Genomic DNA, 21,858 nt, shown 5'->3' with positions numbered 1-21,858 from the left:
CTGTCTAGCTGAAGTCATTGTGTTCCAAAGGCTGGTTATAGGCCAGGCAACCAAAACATGCAGAATATCATGCCAAGTACTGATTTAGATTGGAGTAAAATGGGCTTCTACTAGGTAGTGTACTACTTGTCATTTCTACTTGGAGGTAGGCTATCTCTTCTCTGTGTGTGCATGTGGGGGAGTACCTGGTGTGGACTTTCTCTCAAGAGATCTTCCCTGTAGGTAGACCTATGAGCAAAATTGAATAACCAGGAAGGACTATTAATAAATCTTTATTTCGCGTGCACCACATGGAGACTTTCACATCTTAATCTCCAGACTTTCACACCTTAATCTCTGTACAAAGTATATACGAAGGATGGACATACAACAACTAGCAAGGAACCTGCTAACACTGGCTTATTTGGGATGTGCTATCTTTAGTAAGAGACTTTGTCATAATAAAAGGATCGAAGGAGGACCTATTTGTAATTACTCATATCATAGGAAGATTACAGACTCTCTACCCTATCTGTCAAGAAAATCAAAAAGGTGGACCTTACTATTACTAGATGTGTAATAGGAGAACTCTTGCTCATTATTTATTGTGCATGTTTCATAAAGAGAGACTATGACCATGACGACAACCATAACCAACACTATCTAGTCTTTTCCCAATTATTTGAGATGTCTTTGTGGATCCTTGGCCTCCGAGTATTTCATGAATTTTTAGAATAATTCAACCATAAGAAGGAAATTTATTGTTAATTATTCATATAACTACAACATCTACATACATATATGAAGAATAGCTTTTAGAATAATTAAATAGTTACAAAAGATCTATTATTAATTATTCTTTTCACATTCTCCATGCAATGTGTAATTACATAGCTTTTAAAATAATTAAATAGCTATAAAAGATCTATTATTCATTATTCATTTCACACTCTCATGCAACGTGTAATGATTGCAAAGTTTAAAGGATGGATCTTAGAAAAACTAAACTACTCATAAAGAATCCACTCATAGTTATTTATCTCATACTCTCTCTCTCTCTCTCTCTCTCTCTCTCTCTCTCTCTCTCTCTCTCTCTCTCTCTCTCTTTCTCAAAAAGAAAAAGAAGTCGAGCTCCATCCACTAAATAAAGACTATAAACTGTCTAAAATATTTTATAGAAATACAAGAAAATAAATTTTAAAATATTAAAGCATTAATGAGGGATCTATAGTTATTGTGGAAATTCAAAAGGGTGGACCTTAACATAATAACACTATTGATAAGTGAGCATTCGTTTGGCATGTTATAGGCATAGAGGTAGGAAACAAAATACCATCTATGCTTTCTAAAGGAGACCCGCAAGCATACATCCCTAAAAAGATAATAAATTATTTTCATGTGTATCGATCTTAAATAACAACCTTGCCTTCCTATATATCCTTCTTTCATCAGGCATCAGCTATGGAATATTAGCACAAATCTCTAAGTCGATGGATAGTCTAGCTCCCTTCTATACCTCTTTCTTTGTTCATTGTTAGGCTAGGATTAGGACATTGATGGAAACTCCAGACACCGTTGGCAGCCCTACTACCATTGTTTCTTCTATCTTCTCTCCATCTCTATGATGGCCGTCAAATATTTATCGACCACTATTATGAATGAAAATGGTATTGTTTTCTTAGCCTCCTTTCTTCGATTTGAAGAGCTTGGATAGATATTTTGAGGATTTTTTTAATAAAATTTACTAAATAATAAAACTTTTATTTTAATGCTTTGCTTTGAATCAATTTTTATGAATAACATATAGAGTCTGAAGGATCTCTTTAGCAATAAAGAAAAATGTTGGCTGACTAGATCGTGATCCCACTTGCCATAGAAAATGTTAAATAGTAGGGTTTAAAGTAACGTGTTCTTGATTCATCGGTATAGCTGTCTTTGAGATTGGGGTGCGGAAAAGCCAAGGCTTAGTTAACACATTCATGGAGCTGCCATAACCTATTGCCAATTAAAAAAAGCAACAACCTTTCTGGCTTTAGCTACTAGTTTCTAAATAGGGAAGAGGCGTTCTTAATTAGGTAGATCATAGATCGGCAAGTTTTCCTCAAATCTATACTTCGTTTTTATGATAGAGGCCCAATGAGAGTTAGGTTGTAGAATAAGCCTTCTTGCTAATTTGGATATAAGTGTTTTTTTTTTTTTGAACTATGATGTAGGAAGTGAGACACTTCCCCCAAGTTTTATTAATGAATCAGATTATGTATAGAGATAGGTGAAGAGGAAGACATAGAGGGAGTATAGGATAGTTCATTGAGGATTTGTCATTAGAGGGGACAAAATAGATATAAGCTTCTCATGGCCACTCTTCAATTTAATTGGGTAGATGCAATCCCAAATTTTGAAAGCTTGGATAGTTTTGCATAACACCGCATGAATTGATGAGCTTTTTTTGAGAAAAATACGTGAGTTTCTTTCATACTATATCTACCAACAAAGTGCTATCCCGTGCCTTTCTAATTGAAGATTAGAGGGCCATCCTTTTAGATTAAGATAAATTTTGAGAGAGTGATAAATATTTTTTGTGAAAGTGTACCTAATAAAGTGGTGTTGTGGACTTGGATCTAGCTCTATATTGTGGACATCCATTGCTTACCACCTAGCCCTTCTTAACCAATACTTTTTCCGCAATTTATTTTTTAAGGCCAATTACATAAAAACCTATGCTTTTTCTGGAACCATGGCCTTCCAAATAGCTTTGTAAAAGGGACAAAGGGTGCCTCCATTGCTGACAAATCTTAAAAAGTGCCGGCAATGCTAGATGTTCCTGTAGTGACTTCTTCCTTCTATCCTACTTCTTTCTTGTAAATAACTCTATCCAATAAATTGGATGGGCTTTTGCCCCTCTCCTTATATTCAAAAAAATATATTTGGATATATATATATATATATATATATATATATATATATATATATATATATATATATATATATATATATATATATATATATATATATATATATATATATATATATTGTTTCCATTTGATAATGGCATGCAGACACTACAGGAAAATCGGCCTTTTCCGACTCTTTTTTCCCGATGCTTGGAAGAAGCGTCGGAAAAAAAGGATACCGCACCAAACTTTGCCGACGCTTTAATTTAGCGTCGATAATTCTCAGGAATAGATGACGCTTAAAAGCGTCGTCGTAATCCTATAGAAAAAACCGACGCTTTTTAAAAAGGGTTGGTAAAGGCCATAAAAAAATGCCGGAAAAGGCCCATTTTCCTGTAGTGAGATTTGGAACCTGGCTCCTTGAGCTTAGGCAGTCCGATTGCATTTGAAACATAGATGCAAATTGGACTAGAGTTTCCCTCATACTCCTATCAGCAGCATGAAATTGTAGGATATACTTCTTTGGATATGAGTTACTACAAATGTTATTAGTTGTTACTATCTATAATACATGCTTGCTGTTGGATATGTGCGATATTTGGACAATAAATAGAGCAAATATATAGACTATGCAAATGGAAAAGAATATATTTTTTGCTTCATTAACTGTTATCAAGATTATACAGACATTAGACTAATCATTCTCTATCCTTGCAGATGAATAATATTCTTGCACTCATGGTCCAGCATACTCTGCTGTAATTTTAGGCATGGATTTTAGAAAGTTCATGACCTTGGCTATAGTAAACCATGGAAATCAGCAGATCGTATTGGAAAGCAATAATTTCAAACTAATTACGGAGCTAGTTACTGAGACAAGGAATGTGGAGCTAATTCAGGGCTAAGAGTCCAACGTTGTAATGGACTTTGATTCCTTTAGACGAGAATAGGGCAATGAGTGCGGAAATCTTATTATCTAGTTGTAACAAACGTGAGATATATTTTCTGTACAGACATTATCAATGAATTGAAGGAGTTTTCAGTTAATGAGCATATATTTGTTACAAATCCTAATTGTCTGTTGCAGGGAAGATGTGGCGATACTATTGATCCAGTTAACTGCAGAGCAGTCGCAAATTGAAGTTTGAAGGAACGCAGGGAAAAAAGATACCAATGAAGTAGAGAATATATCATTGTAACACTAAGGCCCTGTTTGGGGGAGCTGTTGGCAGTAGAGCTGTTGGAAGTAGAGCTGTCTGAAGTAGAGCTGTTATAAAAAGCTGTTTGCTGTTTGGTAACTACATTCGTAAAGTGCTGTGGTACTTTGTTTTGTGTTTGGTAAACAAACTAAGAAAGTACTTTTGTATGACAAAATTACCATAAAGGACATTTCATAGTATTATACAACAGAACATAATAAAATATAACATATATTAGTACATAAATATACGATATAGTATAATATTATTGTAATATAAAATAATATTATTATAATATAGCATAATAGTAATATAATTATTAGAGTAAATTAATATTTGGTAATATAACATAATATTAAATTATTTAACATAACATATTAATGTATTATGATATAATGTAATATATTATATTTATAGTATAATACAATAATAAAGGTATAAAATATTATAATTATTAGTATAAATTAATTTTTCATAATCTAACATAATATTAAATTATTTAAAATAACATATTAATATATTATAATGTAATGTAATATAATATAATATTTATAGTATAATATAATAATAAAGATATAAAATATTATAATTATTAGTGTAAATAATTAATAATGTTGAAATATATTTATTTATTATCTTATTTATTCATTCATTTATATAAATATTTATTTATTTATTTATTTTATTATTTTTTTAATTTTCTTTTCTTTTCTTTTTTTTTCTTTCTTTTTCTTTTTTTTTTCTTTTCTTTTTCTTTTCTTTTTTTCTTCTCTTCTTCTCCTTCCTTCCTCTCCCCTGTTCTTCTTTCTTCTCCTCCCGCGCGGCCGGCGGCACCGGAAGGGGGCCAGGTCGGGGCCGGCGGCGGCCGCGGAAGGGGACCGGGCCGCGGCCGGCGGCGCCCGCGGCAGTCTCGGCGGCCGCGGCTGGCCCCGTGGGAAGTGCCCTCCTCCCGTGAGGCCGTCAGCGCCGGGCGGGCCGTGGCGGATGCGGGAGGGGGGCGGGTCGTGACCGCCGGCGGCCGCAGGAACCCCCTTCTTCTTCCTATTCTTCGGCCCCTCCCACCGTGGGACCTCCTTCTTCTTTGGCCCCTTCTTCTTCCTGTTCTTCGGCACCGCCTCTTTCTGGGACGGTCGTCGCCGGCGGCGGCCGCGGGAAAGGGAAGACGACCTGTCTTCCTCTTCTTCGGCACCTCCCCACCATGGGGGCAGGGGAGAGGGAGGGGGTGCGACGGCGGGGCAGAGGGAAAGGGTGCGGCGGCAGGGGAGAGGGAGTGGGGTTGGGTGGGAGAGGAAGAGACGGTGAGAGAAAGGTTTTTGGGTGGAATTTTTTTTTTAAATGGGGGTATTTTGGTCAAAAATACAGCTTTCCGAAAAAGCTGAAAACAGCATTTTGGAAAAGCTCCAAATTGGAGCTTCCCCCCAAAAGCTGTTTTCAGCTTCCCGCAAAAGCTGAAACAGCTTTTCGAAAAATTTACCAAACACTCTTTTTTAGCTAAAAGTACTTTTGGAGGGCCAGAAAGTGCTTTTTGGCCCTTCAAAAGCTCCCCCAAACAGGGCCTAAGAAGTAGGTTGATCAAGTTTACAGTAAGTTCAGGAAACTATAATTAGAACAAGGTACTAAGTTGGGAACATTTTATGCTTGGAATTAATATTTAGATACATGTGCGCACATAGATTGACATGTCTAGATTTGTAGGGGTTTCTCAAATACAGCAGAGTGTTGTATCTAAATCTCTTTAAAGAAGGGAGCTGATGCACTCTCATCATGGAGCTTCACGTTCACAAGGCTGGATGCCAATATTGTCAGAACTTTCAGAAACTTAGAACTCCACTCTTGATTTGTCTCGTCATTGTAAATCGATTTTTTGATTAAAAGAAAATTTCTGCATTGATCCTAAAAATGGTAGTCATACATAGAAACATATCTATGCATACTTTTTCAATGAATGATTTCATAAAAAAAGAAAAGAAAAACTATGATGGCTTTGCTTTGTCAGTGATTTTCTTGTCCACCAACTGATTTCCACCCCGAGGACTTCCCAAAAACAACTTAATATATCTTGCACGTTTCAGTTAATTTGTTGCTGAATTAGCATCCATATTGTTTCACGCGAAATCCCCAACCAAAAAGACATATTCACATCAGTAAAGTTGCATTATATGAGTGGGGAATAGCATTATTCCCTCTATCGCCAAAGCATATTAATATTCTAAACTTAAATCTCAAGCTCTTTTGCCAGATTCTCACTCCTCAAGAGTAACATTTGCTCCATGGAGAACTTTTAAAGATGAATGGTGCCCCTTGATTTGCTATTTACTTCCAGGGAATGGGAATCTCAAGTGTGTGGGTTCTAATTCCTCTGCAAAAAGAGGGCCTACCTGAGAAAGAACTTCCTGAAGAGGCGTATCCCCTTCCAGCAAAGGAAAATCTGAAGGGACATAATGTACCGTCTCTCATATTTTTTATTCTTTGGATGTCACATATTTCTAGTGATTATTCACGAAATTTTCTTAGTGAGGGTTATTGCACGATAAAGTTATGGAAGAAAAATAAAGAGATCTGATGAGTAATAAGAGAATTGAGTTCATGAAAACATCTCCAGTGTTATCACCCAAAAAAAAAAAAAAACCATTGTTTAATGACATGATGAAAATTTCTTTATAGTTCTCCTATCAAGATCAAGGAGCAACAATACAATGATATGCATAATATGGATAAAACAATGCTTATTTTCGTTTCCCCCCTTTTTTTGGGAAAAGAACGATTTATGCTACTGTTGAACGTGACATTATTCTTTACTTTTTCATCAAAAAAACATTATTCTTTACTTTAACTAAAGGAATCGTCATTTGCCTTGATATTCCATGGTCTATATTGTACAGAAAAAGGATGAATGGCAAGCTTCATCTGAAGTATCAGAAGCAAAGCCAAGAAATTCCTAGAAACTACTCATGAAGTTTTGATCCCTATAACGTCTCCGCCCTATAAATAGATCAGCTATTTCCCTTGGCTAACCATGTAGGATCATCCCATCTGCTGCTCTGCAACTAGCTTGCGTACAATTTCTAAGACAGCATGTCCCTCTCTAGCTTGTTTGGTCGAAAGTCCGCAAAAACCACTAACACTGAGCCTCCCATCTCTATTGACATATGGGATTCCCTTGAAGGTTTCTCCCTTGCCAGCGTGATGCCTTTCGCCGCAGTCTCATCCTTTACTGCTGCCAGTACGGATTGGAAGGAAACTCATGATGCTCATGTCTTTATAACTGACCTCCCCGGAGTGAAGAAGGATGAAGTAAAGATAGAAGTAGAAGAAGAGAAGATCCTGAAGATAAGTGGGCAAAGGACTAAAGATAGTGAAGAGAAGGGTGAGAAGTGGCACCATATCGAGCGGAGCGCTGAAAAGTTCCTTCGTAGTGTGAAACTACCACCAAATGCAAGTATTGAGCGCATGAAGGCGGTCCTTGAGAATGGAGTTCTTACAGTGACTGTGCCCAAGGATCAAGAGAAGAAGGTTCAGGGGAGGTTTATTCAGATTACAGGCTAACTCAATACTTCTGCTGCTTCATGCGTATCACGTAATCTATATGTATCAAGTAAACCTATGTATTATATGTGGTTTGCAAGCTATAGGAATCCTAGTGGTGCTTGGAAGAAAGTAGAGGTGCAGCATGATATATGGAAGAGTGATGTAAGATAAACTGAATGGATTCTAACTCTTCTGCCTTTTATTTTCTTTGGACAGATTTCCTTGTAAGCTCAATTAGAGCATAGATATGAGTCGTATGATTTGGTTACTTTTATAAATAATATGGATGCTTTGTGTGTGTATTTATGTGTGTAATTTGTAGGCTAATCTCTGAAACTAAATGGAGAGTAGAAGATTAAGACCATCAGTAGTGGTCCCCCAGTATCTTATTCTTGGTCATGGCCATAGCATAAGAACTGTCACGGTGTAACCCACTATAGAAGTCTCTCTCCCTCTCCCTCTCCCTCTCCCTCTCCCTCTCCCTCTCGGGCTATTAGGTGAAAAATAAGAAAAACATCATGAAAAAACTTAAACACGCAAAAATGAATTGTGAAATTAGTTTTTGCAAATCCGGCAATATATATTCTTTTTGATATCAAGTTCAATATATTATCTTGCATTAGCAAATCCGGTGATCACGCAAATGGAAATCATTTTAAACGATGTGGACTGCAATGCAGGATATGACTAAAAGGGGGAGATCAGCAAGGTGCTATTTCATGCAAGGAATATGGTATAGATATGGCCATCATTCTCTCTCAAGAGGAAGAAAAAAGAAAAATGCCTTTGACAATATTGAGTCTTAGAGTATTGACATTTGATGAGGAGTTAAATGTAACGTTCATCTATTAAGTTGGAAATAATCCCAGTAATGAGAGGGCTGGCTAGCCGAAATTAATAACATTAATTTTGTTTTAAATTTTGAGTGATGTAGGAACGAACTTGTAAAATTCCTAATGTAGTGTTTGAACTAGTCCCAGCAACCCAAGCGCCGAGACTGGTTCAAAGCTGGCAGGACTTACTTATGTTCAATGTTTAAATTATCTAGGGTCTCAACCGTAAAATTTCTAATCTAAGTTTAGACAAGCCGATGTTCTTAGCATTCCGGGGCTACTTTGAAATCATAAATAAGACTAACTTATGTTTCATAATTAAGTTTTTAAAGGTGTTATATGTAAAATTTATGATTTATTATGCACTAAGATGTGGACTAGTTCCTGCAAGCTACATGTCGGGATTAATTCAAACATGATAGCTATTGCAACAGGCAAGGAGAATAATGAAATAAAAAGAAAAAAGAGAAAACAACAAGAGGACACAATATTTATATGGTTCGATCTATTAATCTGTATCCACAAGTAAAGACAATACAAAAACTTCACTAGAAAAAAGAATAAAGATAACAAATTAAAAGATTACCTCATAAACTTTCGCCCCCAATACACCCAATATGTAGGAGACTCAATTGCACTCTTCCCTTAGGGTACAACACACACACACACACACACACACACATATATATATATAAAATAGAGTAAATCATGATTAAAATCGTGAGACAGGGTTACAAATTGAGAATTTTAGTAAGCCTTGATGCATGTTCTATGGAAGTAGAATCATGAGACTATTTCAAAAGACTACCTGGTTTTTGGAGAGATTTGTTTATCTGGGATATTACAGTTACATAAGAAAACCAAGGCATTGAATTTTCGCCTAGGATGTTTCTAATATCTCTCACTAGTTTCCCCCTCAGCAGCATTGGCATTGTCTCCTTTAATTGTTGAAACTTGACCATTGCATCTAAGGGGTGCTACATTACCATCTAGTATATGAAACCCACTTTCAATTCAAAGTAGGATATAATGATGCAGGTTTTTAAGCCATTTCCATTAAAGATCCATATGTAGCTAAAAGCTAGATTTTTTTTATGGCTTCGCTTGTCTGATATGGCTCCAAGGTCTGCCCGGTGAAGCTTATGCTGGGAGGATATTTCGACTGCTCTATTTAATGGCATGAAGCATATTTTAATGAAGTGCAGTTTTAAGGGATCAGCATATATTTTCAAAACTACGAAACTTGAGATATATATTAAAAGTGTTACAACCCAAGACCTTATCCAAAAAAGCTAGCCCAAAGCTGTTATTTGGGTTTTTTAGTTATGTATAAGTATTCAAGATCTAGCTAGTATATAATTGATGTGGGACTAAATATATATTTGCATGGTCCTCACATATTTTCTCTGTTTAAGCTCTGGTATTTTTGCCAGGCTAAGGATCCAAATTTGTTCAAATCTAATCATAAATACTACGATCAACTCGTAGTCAATTTCAGTAGATCCTTGCTGTAGTGTCCCTAGTCTACATAGGCTCAGATTAGATTCACTCTGATACTATTTGTCACAACCTAGAAGTTCACCCTAAAAGACTACCTGGAAGATATTATTTGGATTTTTTGGTTCTATATAAGTATCCAGAATCTACCTAATTTATAGCCAATGTAGGAATACACGCTTACATGGTCCTTACAATGAGAATAGTTCAGTTGCTATGTGATCACAGAATCTCCCGAACCAGGCTAAACATCATAGCATACCTTCTTTAAACATCCCAGAATGATATTATATATATGGTGCAATGAAATGACACATGCTTCATATTTAGGCAATTTGTATGCCATGAAAAATTTATCTGAATAATTTCAGTTATTTAGCAGTCCAATGCATCAGAAAAAATATACCATTTCCATTTTCTCCGGCTGCTCACATTTTCATATATCATATTTTTTAAGTGAGAAGGCATTTGCATGTAAGCAAATAATTTTTTTGTGATCAGACAACCTAAACAAGTGATGACTAAAAACTGATCGTCTGCTATAAGAATCGATTGTGCATCTATTAGTAGAGGACAAACAATGAAATATAATATTAATAATGTTGTTTTAGCTAGGAATGCACACAGTTAACCTCTGTGCCAAATATTACATTATTCAGGTTGACATATCAGGTCAGTTTTGTTTTTTGTCCTCGTCGTCGTCGTCTTTTTTTATGGATATCCTCAGCCCAGGCCCGACCCTGCTTCCTGTTTGTCTGTTTGACAAGCAGGATTTTAAACATCCAGACTGGGGAAAAAGCCAGAATATGGAGGCAGATCCATTAATCAGAAGAAAGACTAGCATAAGTTCGGTAATTCTGAAATCACCACCATTCCAGAAATAATTATGAACATATAATTCAGCACATCTGTTTAGTGTCATAGACTGATTGATGGAGCAATCCTGTTGGCAATTCTATCAGTACTTACAAGATCATGCTGGAAGCTTATGATATACTCTCAAAATCTGCAGATTAGGGAGGATGTGTGTCAATTCTTTTCAACTGTCATCAATTAGGAAGTAGCTCAGTTTGACTCATGATAACTTTGCGTCTATCCCATCTGATGCAGTCCAAGACAAGATTGGGTAATCAAAATGGCTATTCTTTGGCATACATATTGTCTTCAAGGTCTTCTGCTAAGGAACTGTTTAACAGAACTAGCTGATAAAGGCCTTTTTCCCCTTTAATGATTGAACCAAAAGAAGACCCAGATAGTGTCAAGTGACCTGAGAATAGTTTAACTATATCAAATGTTCATAGAGGAACAAGTTGGTTCTGTCTTAACCTTAGAGAGTGAATGGTGTTTCATTAGTGGCCCGAAAGCCTAGTTTGAGCCATCTAGTCAAACAAACCCTAACAACTAGATTCTATGCAATGTTGACCAGCTTGTTCTAATATGTGATAGATCAAGTGGAAAACCAAGTTACGCATGGGCTGGCCAACCTGCCAAATTTAAAGTTTTTCAGGTTGAGAACCAGGCGGATTTGTTGAAAATTCCTCAGCCCAAGCATGCGCATTAGTACTTTGCATACAAAACTCAAAAGATTACATGTCATTAGTATTGATGATGTATAAGAAGGGTGATTTATTTTGTCTAAGATATCATTACTGAGACTGCATTTGAAAGGCACCTAAAAGGTACATGCACATGTAAGTGACCATTCCATTTGGAATACCAGTGTGGACAATTAGTGCCCTCCCTGTCTTTCCATTTACCCTAATAGCTTTTTGTTGGCCTTTAGACCTATTGAAGCTTCAAATTCCTCTTTTCCACTTCAACGAAGCACTAACACACTAGGAGCTAAATTCTTAAGGAGGTATATATGACTCGAACAATGTTGTAAAGCTCAATGGTGGAATGAATTTTTATTGATGGAAACCCTAGTATAAAGTGTAAAAACTTTTCTTTACAGCTTTTGCTGCACTGCGGCAGACTTTATTAACTATTGCTAGTGTATCCAACATCTTGCAGCAAAATGGTAATCATATTATTGTTGTGTACATATATATATATTCTAGTTAAATAATTTAATTTTGAATTTTGAATACTTCTGTTATATATAATTCTGAATAACTACTGAAATTGAAAGCGAAAAATCAGTTTGCAAACGAAGGAGGTGCCTAAACTATTTGGATGAGAGTCTAAATTGTTCGCATGACAATTATTCAATTATTGGCACCACTCAAGCAGTTTTAATAACAGCATCATTCCTTAACAGTGGAAATGCCTCCAAAACCATAATTTGTTGTCGTACCTGACAACTAATTACAATCATTTTTCATTTAGTTAAGCCTTTTGAGTGTATTTTTTTTGAAAAATTGGTCTGGTACCATGATAATTATGAGCCGTTATAACCTAGGAATGCACACTCAAAACTAAAAATAGATTCACTTATAAGCCTTTTGAGTGTATATACTCACTTAGTTAAGCCATTTAATTTGAGTGTATTTTTTTTTTGATCATGTCACTATGCATAAATAAAAAACTTCGTTTTCTGCCATCTAGATTTGAAGGTCAAAGCATGTTCTTGTAGTGAAATATGAATCCAAATATGGCTTTTATATAAATACATGTTATGTCTCATGCATGTGTATACAATGCTTGTGAAAGATTTTCAAATATGGTAGAAAAGAAGACTTTCAAATATAAAAATGGAGTCAAAGCAGGGTTGCCGACCAGAAGGCGCGCATAAGATAAATGACAACCCGGTTGGTCCCACGTGCATATCGTTCACGTGGGTGAGTCCTTGACGGTGGCACAAAAATAATTGGATCATTGGAGTCGTGTGGCACATGCACCCCTCATTGCGGGCCGTGCCCTAGTGAGTCGCACGTGCGACAGGACAGTATATATATTTAATACTAAAAAGCAGGGAACTCGTTTTCCATCTAACAACACACACACACACACACACACACACACTATGAAGTGATACTAAGACTAACAAGTTCCTCGACCTTCACCTTTTACTATCTTTTTATTTGTTTACATTCTGAAAAAATTGGTACAATGATATGTTTGTATATTAAATCAAAAGGGAAGGGGTCTTATCATAACCGAGTATGAGACATTGTCTCTTTATATCATGCATGTGGTTGACAAATGCTAGTTCTAGAGAAGTAGCATCAACCTCTGATATAGGTTGTTGAAGCAATTGGGTAGCAAGTGCATCATAGCCTCAATGGCTGCTACCTATGCTTTCTCTGCTTTTCCATAGAGGGTCATACTGATCTCTTGGGATTTTCTATTGCTACAAATGATAAATTTTATGCACCTTTGTAAATCTAGTTAGTATGGAAAGGACACATATCATATCTTCCTAGAATTTAGAGCATCACTTTCTTTACCAATATCATGAGATGGTTGAATTATAGTAATGTGTACATTATACACAAACAATTGAAGCTTGTTGTGTCATTTTAAAGGCGATATACCTTATATATATACTAGGCTTCTTCATGTTAGGAAGAGTATATATATGTCTGTAAAGTACTAAGCAATTAAGGAAGTAGCACAACGAAGCAATCGTTATCAATCACAAGGGTTACACATGATCAAAGATTGTGATCTCTAGCTTTATTGAAACTTTTCTTGATCAATAAAAACTTTGGGTCTCTATCAAATGTATCCGTTAATGTGGGTGGTGCGGTGTATGATTACATGTGCAGTCCCTATCTAACGATGCAATAAATTAACTATTCTTTCAGTGTTGCACTTATCATTAATTGAATATGATATAGGCTCCCAAGTTGGCCAATGCAAGATGAAGATTAAGATATGACCATGCTTTCGTTTGTCAACTTAATTTTGATAAGCTTTGGGTTTGAAGTGGAACCATGATTAGGTGGGTTTGCTTTACTTTTCTACTCAAAAGTGATTTCTTTTGGATCTTGGTGAGAAGGGTACCTTCAACGTTATGTGTTTTAACTTGGTTGTCTTTTCTTTTGATTTAAATAATTCTCCATGGCAGTATCTTTTGGAAGTTATCAGCTTCTAGCTATGACTCTTTTTGATGCAAAACTCCTAGCTGCTACTTGAGAACCGTAGCCTACACTGTCATAATACTTTTGCCTAGCATATATATCCTTATTGAGATTAATGATATGGAGCAATAAACTTGCAGTTTTTTCCAACGGCTGGAGGGATCGAAGCTGTCTTGTGAATTATACTATTATCTAAAACCATTTGGATCTTTTTTTTAATCCATCTGATTTTTTTTTATTTGTTTTACTTCGTATCTCTTTTTTTTTTGAAAAAAAAATTAAGTTTATTTGTTCTATATCCTCTAAAAGATCTATTAATTAGCAGAAAAAGGGAGATATAGTTAACTTATCCATATATTATGCCAATTGACAATACTAGAATGTTTCATTCTAGATGGTAATGAGTTGTTAGGCACCTATGATTTGTCTTTTTTATATACAATTAGAAAAACAATCATGCAATAATAGAAGTAATCTTAACAATTTTGATGACTATTGTATAGCTTTTAATGTTGTGTATGTTCATTGACATTATCTTTGGCTATGTTTAATTTGTGTATATATCTACAACTTATCTATATACAAATATTATGAAAAGGGAGTTTTGGAATTGAAGAAAATTCTCCTTTAATTTTGTCTATAACTTTTCCTCTCTACTTAACTGTAAAATATCCTAAAATACTGATTGTGTATATTTCCCCTTCTACTTAACATATCAATAAATTTTAACAAAATCATGGCAAGAAATTTGCTTAATTCCTGTATATTCAAGGATCCTCACTTATCTTCGTTTCCTTTTCTGTCCCAGTCAAATTTAAATTTGAGTTGATTTGACGTTGTTTAGGATTTCAGGCGATCTTCCATATCCAAAAAAAAACTTTGCTCTTTAACGGTCAACTTAAATATTTACAACTTTGAGAATTTCAGGTTAAAAAATTTTAGGTGAAGATTGGTTCTTATTAATTTAGTTTTATGCTCCTTTTCATATATCATTTAATTTCTAGCTTGCGTCGTGCATGTCCTCTTGTCTAGTATTTAATTAAGAAAATATGTGAGCCCTTGAACATTTGTACTCGTCATGCGGACACCTTCTTTGAGTTCACTGTACCCCTCTAAGGGTAACACAACACTGGCCCGAACCTCTCTAAGGATCAGCCTGACTTCACAAAGTACCTAGACCGACCATTGGTCCACTAAAACATAGAGAGAGACCAGGTAGAGAGAGAAAGAGTGATAAATAGAGAGAGCAAAGAGAGAAGAACTAGAAAGAGGAGAGAGAAAATAATGGAAGAAGAAGAGAGCTATGAGGCCCTCTCTCCTTCCCTTTCTCTCCTCGAAATAGAGGAAAGCCCTCTACGACACTCGTGGTTGGCGACCCCCAACAGTCGACGACCTACGACGGTGTCGGCGGGGTGCCATGCTCGGCAACGACTATCGAAACGAAAGATGAGAAGTATCAAAATAGAGAAGACTTTGCCCGTGATCAATCCGGCAATTCGCCAGCTAGATTCGAGGGAGGAAATAGTAGCTGCAGTGATGCTTGGGGTCAAGAGACATACAGCGACGACCGGTGCTGGCAACACCAATTTCATTAAAGAAATAGGGATTATGACCCTCTTAAATTGAGAAAATCAAGCATCCTTATGGACAGCTTTGGCCATGGTCTTCGGACACTATGAGGGATCAGAGGAACACCCCGACAACGAGCATTGACACCAAAAACAGTCGGAATATGGGTTTGGTTAGTCAAATCAGAGAAAACAGAACTTTTTTTTTTCAGCTAAAATTCGGCGATCACCGGTTAGCGTTAGATCTCCTAACGACCCCGAAAGAAAGAGGCTAGGAGAGGGTAGCTCAAGGGGGCCGGGATCTTACCAGATTTTTCGGCGATGTTTGGCCATTGCTGCAGCGCGATGGAGACCGAGCATTCAGAGAGAAAACCGAAGAGAACGTCGGTGATGAGCTCCGATCATGGGCAAAACTCCGATGTGGGAAGAGAGGATGGGGAGGAGCCTCTAAATAGGCTTGGCCGCAATTGAATCAGACCCGGAGTCGAATTCTATCTGGCAAGATCAGGAGGAGTCCTCTTCCTCTCTAGACACGTGCCAGGAGTCCTCTTCCTCTTTAGGCACATGCACGGCATGTGTCAGTTTTTGTGTTTGTATGTTTTGGGCCAAATTCAACTGGACCGGTCACATAGATCAAGCTTAATTCACTAAACAACCGGATATCACAAAACCCAACAAGACTTGTTTGTTCATTTCTACTCTCCTCCTCTTCTGTTCAGTTAAAACAATGGTCATGAAATAGCTGATTAGTTATTTGAATAACTTATATTCATTTCTACCCTGTAATAGTTTTTCTTTCATTAATGGGGCTTATCTCTATTGGAGAGAATATTCTACGTGTGATTATTGTCTATAGCTATAGAGGGCGCAAGAGCTGGTTGATGATATGTGATATATCATATCTCCCACATAGTAAAAGAAACAATGGAGAAGAAAGATGTGGGCAATTTTCTCACTATTGAATCCATGAGCAAGGCAATAGAGAATGCATAAATACTTGCTTACATATACATGGAGTATTTAGTACTTATAATAATAACTATATTGCATCATATTTGACGTTGGGTGTACAAGGCATGCTAATATTTTACATATGACTCTTATACCGTAACCACAAAAGGCTCGAACAGATGGAATTGTGCATGCTATAGCTATAGAAGGCAAGAGTCGATTGACCAAAATGTGACAAATATCATATGTCCAATAGACCCCCCTCAAGTTGGTGCTTGTAGATTAACGACGCCCAACTTGCAAGTCAAACAATGAAATTATTCCTTGCCAAATGCTTTGATAAGAATATATGGAAGCCTCTCAAAGGCGGATTGGATGCTTATTCTAAACAAAATTGAATCCAGGTTGACTACTTGGAAGGAAAAATTTTTATATTTTGGAGGTAGATTAATTGGTCCTGGTTAACTCTGTGCGGTCTTGAATTCCTCTATATTTTATGTTCCTTTTGAAATTGCCTACCTGGTCGGTTCAAAGAATTGACACTATATGAAGATCTTTTTAGTGGAAAGGTGATAAAACCTCCGATGGCCTCTCTTGTAAGTTTAGTGGCTAAATGTTGTCTTCCGAAGTGCGAAGGAGGGATGGGTATAAAGAATATTAAAGATTTCAATATGGTCTTTTTAGCTAAATGGGGTTGGCGTCTTCTTATCCCAAGGAGCAGCCCCTGGAAAGAATTTATTAACCTCCCTTATTTTAGAAGGGTGAGGCTTTCTGGTTCTTGGAAATTGAAGCGCAACTGTTCTAGAGTGTGGAAAGGCATTATCAACAGTTTACCACCTTTTTGGAACAGGTTGAATTTTTCAGTTGGCAATAGATCTCCTATCCTCTTTTGGAATGACACTTGGCTTCTTGATAAGCCACCGTGTGCTAGAATTTCTCTTCTCTTCAATTTATATAGATTTAGATCTGCTCATGTGGTTCACTTCTTTAATCATAGATATCTAGCAATTGGAACCTAAGGCTGGGCAAAGAAGGCATTATTCAGGTTAATCAGCTTCAGGCTTTGCTAGCTTAATTATGTGCTGACTTTTCCCATTGATCACCATCGCATCACTGTATCGTTAATTTTATTAATGCTAGAGGGGTAAAATGGGATCTTGCTATCTCTCTTTGGAAACTAAAAGCTCCTTCTAAAGTGAAGTGCTGCATCTTGTTGTGCTTGCTCAACAGGCTTAACACTAGAGGCTTTATTATGAAAAGAACTGGAAAGTATCTTGGAGGCTGCCCCCTTTGAATCTGTTTCTCACATATTCATCACTAATCCCTTTGTGTCTTCTATTTGGAAGCAGATCTATAGTCTCCTCAATGTACCTGAGCCTGAAGGAGATTTTAGAGCACTTTGGTGTAATTGGAGGAATTCACACTTTCATCAGGATGTGAAGCCGGCTATCTCGATCTTAACTGTGGCCATTCTTTTGATTTGCTGGAAAGAAAGGAACTCCCGTTTCTTTCTCAATGCTTCTTCCTCTTTGTCTGTAATGGTTAGCAGGATCTTGCATAATCTTAACAATCAGTCATTCTTTGGTAATCAGCAGGAACTTTGTAATTTCGGAAAGCAGAGAGAAAGTGAAAAGGATCCAAGGCAATGTTGGCTAAGTTACATCTCCTGCTGCCTCTGCAGTTGGACTTCTGTGCTGTTTCTGCATGCTTTCTGCTGTGCTCTGTTGTTTTGCTTTTCTGGAACTGGAACTAGATTGGAGCTTTTTTATCAGCTGTTGTTCAGCATCTCCTCAGAATCTTGTTTGAGTGTTTTTGCTTCTGCTGGTGTGGTTTTGTGCCTTGAGCTGAAGCAGATGTATATATTTGGTTTCTTTGATCTGCATCAAGTGATCAGCAACTATTCATCTGCTCCATTGTTTGCTTCTTGACAAATTGAAGGCATCCTTTTTGGATCCGATTTTCTAATTTGATCTGAGTTCTTCCTTTGTTGAAGAAGGAAGTTTTTCTCTCTCGTTTAGTAAAATCCTTTACTCGCAAAGCTCACTTTCATCCTGTATATTTCACAGAGTATATCTTGTATATTTTGAACTCTTTTATCTCAATAAAAGCCAGTGGCTAATGGGATAAACTCCCTTGGTCTCTATAACATCAAAAAAAAAAGTGCTTGGGTAAGAATATCTCTTCGGTCATGGGAAAAGACATGATGGACTCGTTTAGTTCACTAGAAAAGGAGGGGTAGTGAAAGTGTAGTCAACAGAAAAATGAAAAAATAACTCATGTTTGGTGAGAAATTTTAAAATTGGGAGATAGAAAAGTAGTATTTTGATGGAAATAACTTTCGATATGTTATGAGAAAGAAAAACATATGTAGGATATAGAAAAGTCACTTTCCCACGATTTGAAAATTTTAGTAGTTTTTATTTTTTCAAGAATATCTTTAAGCCATCATTCTAAATGGATCATACTAAAATGGATCAAAGTTGGTCTCTTCAAAAAGTTTGGAATGTGTATAGCCACCGCACATAGCTAACTCTGCTTCAAACCCAAAATGCTCTTTTGACAATGATTATTTTAAAAATAATTATCGGGACATTACGAGAAGGAATGACTATGAAGGTGTTGATAATGATCTAATTCAAGCATTCCAATTTCGGTGAAGCTCTAGTAGAGACATTCATGTCTTAATATTCTCCTTCGATTGATACTATTAACGTTGATGTTTCAAATATTGTAAGTGAGAATATTATATTTAATTTTAAGGCATAACAAATATTTTACCCAACTTTGCCCAAAAAATGGATGCTCAGTCAAATATAAGTTACTTTGAAAAATGTGTTTTATATGTTATTTTCTATAGTCAACCAAATATGCAAAAATCCCTTTAGGTGTCATAGACCCAAGTATCAGCTTTTTAGAAAATATATTTCAGTGCGGTAAAATTTTTCTCGCGAACCAAACAAGTCTGATGTGTTTGAATAATCTTAGCTCAAATTATCTAATGAACAAGTGGCGTTAACCATAGAGTGATATATATTAAGCTTGAGAAGAAGATTATGAGACAGAATACTATATTTTAGATTTCCAGAAATAAAACTCTTCTAGAAATATATAACTAGTTGTAGAGCACCTTAGATGACTTGATATATTCAAATAAAGAATAGTCAGGTTGTGATTGTCGAAAACCAGCTTCAAAGAGAGCAATAGAAAATTTGGCAAATAGTTTCTGGACGCTTGCTTGTGTTATGAGCATTGAATTGATGAAATGACTAGCCTTGTATTGCAGCAAGAGCAAGCCACGAATGATAACTAATTTAGCTACAGAAGCAAAAGTATAGGCTTTCTTTCTTGAGCGTATCCTTTTGCAGCTACACATGCTTTGTAACGCTCTAGATTTCCATCTGCTTTGTATTTGATTGGATTTTTATTGATAAGAAGAGGCACAAGAGTCCATGTCTTGATTCTAGTGCACGTATCTCAGCTGCCATAGCTTTTCTCTAGTACGGTACTTTAGCTGCTTCTGCGTAATTTCGAGGCTCGGTTTCGGAAGATATGGCAGCTAAGAAAAACTTATCATGAGTAGCAAAATGATCATACGATAAATAGAGAGAAACGGGATATTGCGTGCATTGTGGACTTTCTGTGGAGGAAGCTGTTGGGGACGAGTTATTCGCAGTTACAAGAACAGTTACAATCAGAAGGATAAGGTGGTTGAGTCTGAACATGATTGGAAAGATGAAGTGAAGCAGTAGTAGAATTTACAATAGGAATTAGGAAGGGAAGTAGTGTCATTCATGGAATGGAGATGGACTGCATAGTAGGGGGTTGGTGTAGGGGTTGTTGAAGTGGAAGAAATGAGGAAAGGCTCTGATGTATCATTGTCCAAAATAGGATAGGAATAACATGGGTTGGAAGAACACTTGGAATAGTGAAAAAGGAAATATATTCTCATGAAACTGTACATCTTAACTGACAAACATCTGTTTGCAGAAAGATCAAAGACTTTGTAGCCTTTTTCGGCTAGAATGATAGCCAAAAACGACACATTGTCAAGCTCAAGCATACAACTTATGTCTGTGATTGATGTTACATGTATAACATAGGCATCCAAAAACTCTTAAATCCTTGTAGGTAGGAGCAGAGCGATCCTTAGGTAGGAGTAAAGAATCTTTTTTTCTTTTCTTTTTGCTAAAAACAAAAGTATCATACCAAATGTGTACGAATACAGCCAAGAGAGTAAAGAAAATAAAAATTTCGGAGAGTACTCGGCAACTCCGCCTCACCCATCCATAAGTATCCCCTTGAATGGTCAGCAATAAATGAAGCTGCCTAGTCGGCCGCCCCGTTGGGCTCCTGGTAGATATGCGTCGCCTGAATGGCCATCCCATCCCGAACCATGGCTTGGATATCTATCAGTAATGGGTGGTAGTCGCCGATCCCTCTGGAAGTTCGTAGAATCCACCCAATGATCGTCCTAGAGTCGCCCTCCAAAAGGACCAACCTCGCCTGCAGGGCATGCCGCACATAGCACAGACCAGATCAAGCCGCTCTCAACTCTGCCGCAGGCACCAAAGTATTAAACAACTAACAGCCCCCAGCAGCAATCATCCTGAAATCAGGGCCTTTGACCACAAAGCCCGCCCCTCCCCTCACGCTGCCCTGCGACATAATCATCGAAATTAACCTTGAGAAAACTTGGAGGTGGGGGCTCCCAGGTGAAAAACACCGTACGGGACACTCTACGAGCAGAAATAGAGCTCCAGATGTTTCGAGCTATCAAAGATCTGTCTGAATAGTCCACTTGAGAGACCTCCACAGCTAGCAGCCTCACCCTCTCCACCACCACTCCCGGAGGGGGGCTAGACTCCCCGAACGTCCATACATTCCTTGCAAGCCAAATCTGGTAAGCAGTGTAGGTCGCCCGCACCGTCTACTAGACTACGGGGCACCTACCGAGCGTCTCAGGCTCTCTATAAAGGACGCTGCATGGCACCAGAGCTCCATGAAAAACCTTGCTCACCTCCAGATCCTCCTAGCCCGGTGGCACTGGGAAATAGCATGATCAAGAGACTCATCTGTCAAACACTCAGGGCACTGGAGGTAGATGTCCATGCCCCTCTCAGACAATAGAAGCCTCGTTGGTAGCCTACCCCAAGCGACCTTCTAAAGGAATAAAGCCATCTTGGGATGCAACCCGAGCCGCCAAATCCAACCGAGGTCCACCACTCTTATGTTACAATCATACAAGACAAGAGCATATTCCACAAACATTTTCTCAATAGATAAGAAATGATTGTTTTAAACTACGGCAGGAATATGTTCCATGTTAGTAGAATAATTTATTTCATATGGATCATAAGATATTTCGAACATGATGAATGCTTGAGGTT

General features: G+C 37.1%; 1 protein-coding gene across 1 annotated transcript; it reads left to right on the top strand.

Annotated features, from left to right (window-relative positions):
- The first annotated feature begins 7,012 nt into the window (after positions 1-7,012).
- Positions 7,013-7,899, top strand: LOC103706376 (18.1 kDa class I heat shock protein-like). Its single transcript, XM_008790451.6, has one exon. It carries the CDS (start codon positions 7,145-7,147, stop codon positions 7,613-7,615), a length of 471 nt encoding a protein of 156 aa, XP_008788673.1. The 5' UTR covers positions 7,013-7,144; the 3' UTR covers positions 7,616-7,899.
- Positions 7,900-21,858: the final 13,959 nt, after the last annotated feature.

The sequence above is a fragment of the Phoenix dactylifera genome, chromosome 16, assembly GCF_051530095.1.
Source record: "Phoenix dactylifera cultivar Ajwa chromosome 16, Ajwa_hap1_PhDact_Kaust_v1.1, whole genome shotgun sequence".
In the NCBI taxonomy this organism is placed as follows: Eukaryota; Viridiplantae; Streptophyta; class Magnoliopsida; order Arecales; family Arecaceae; genus Phoenix; species Phoenix dactylifera.
This window is presented reverse-complemented; position numbering and strand designations above follow the sequence as displayed.

Excerpts from the sequence above, each read along its gene's own strand:
- LOC103706376 (XM_008790451.6), top strand. The coding sequence starts at position 7,145 with ATGTCCCTCTCTAGCTTGTTTGGTCGAAAGTCCGCAAAAACCACTAAC.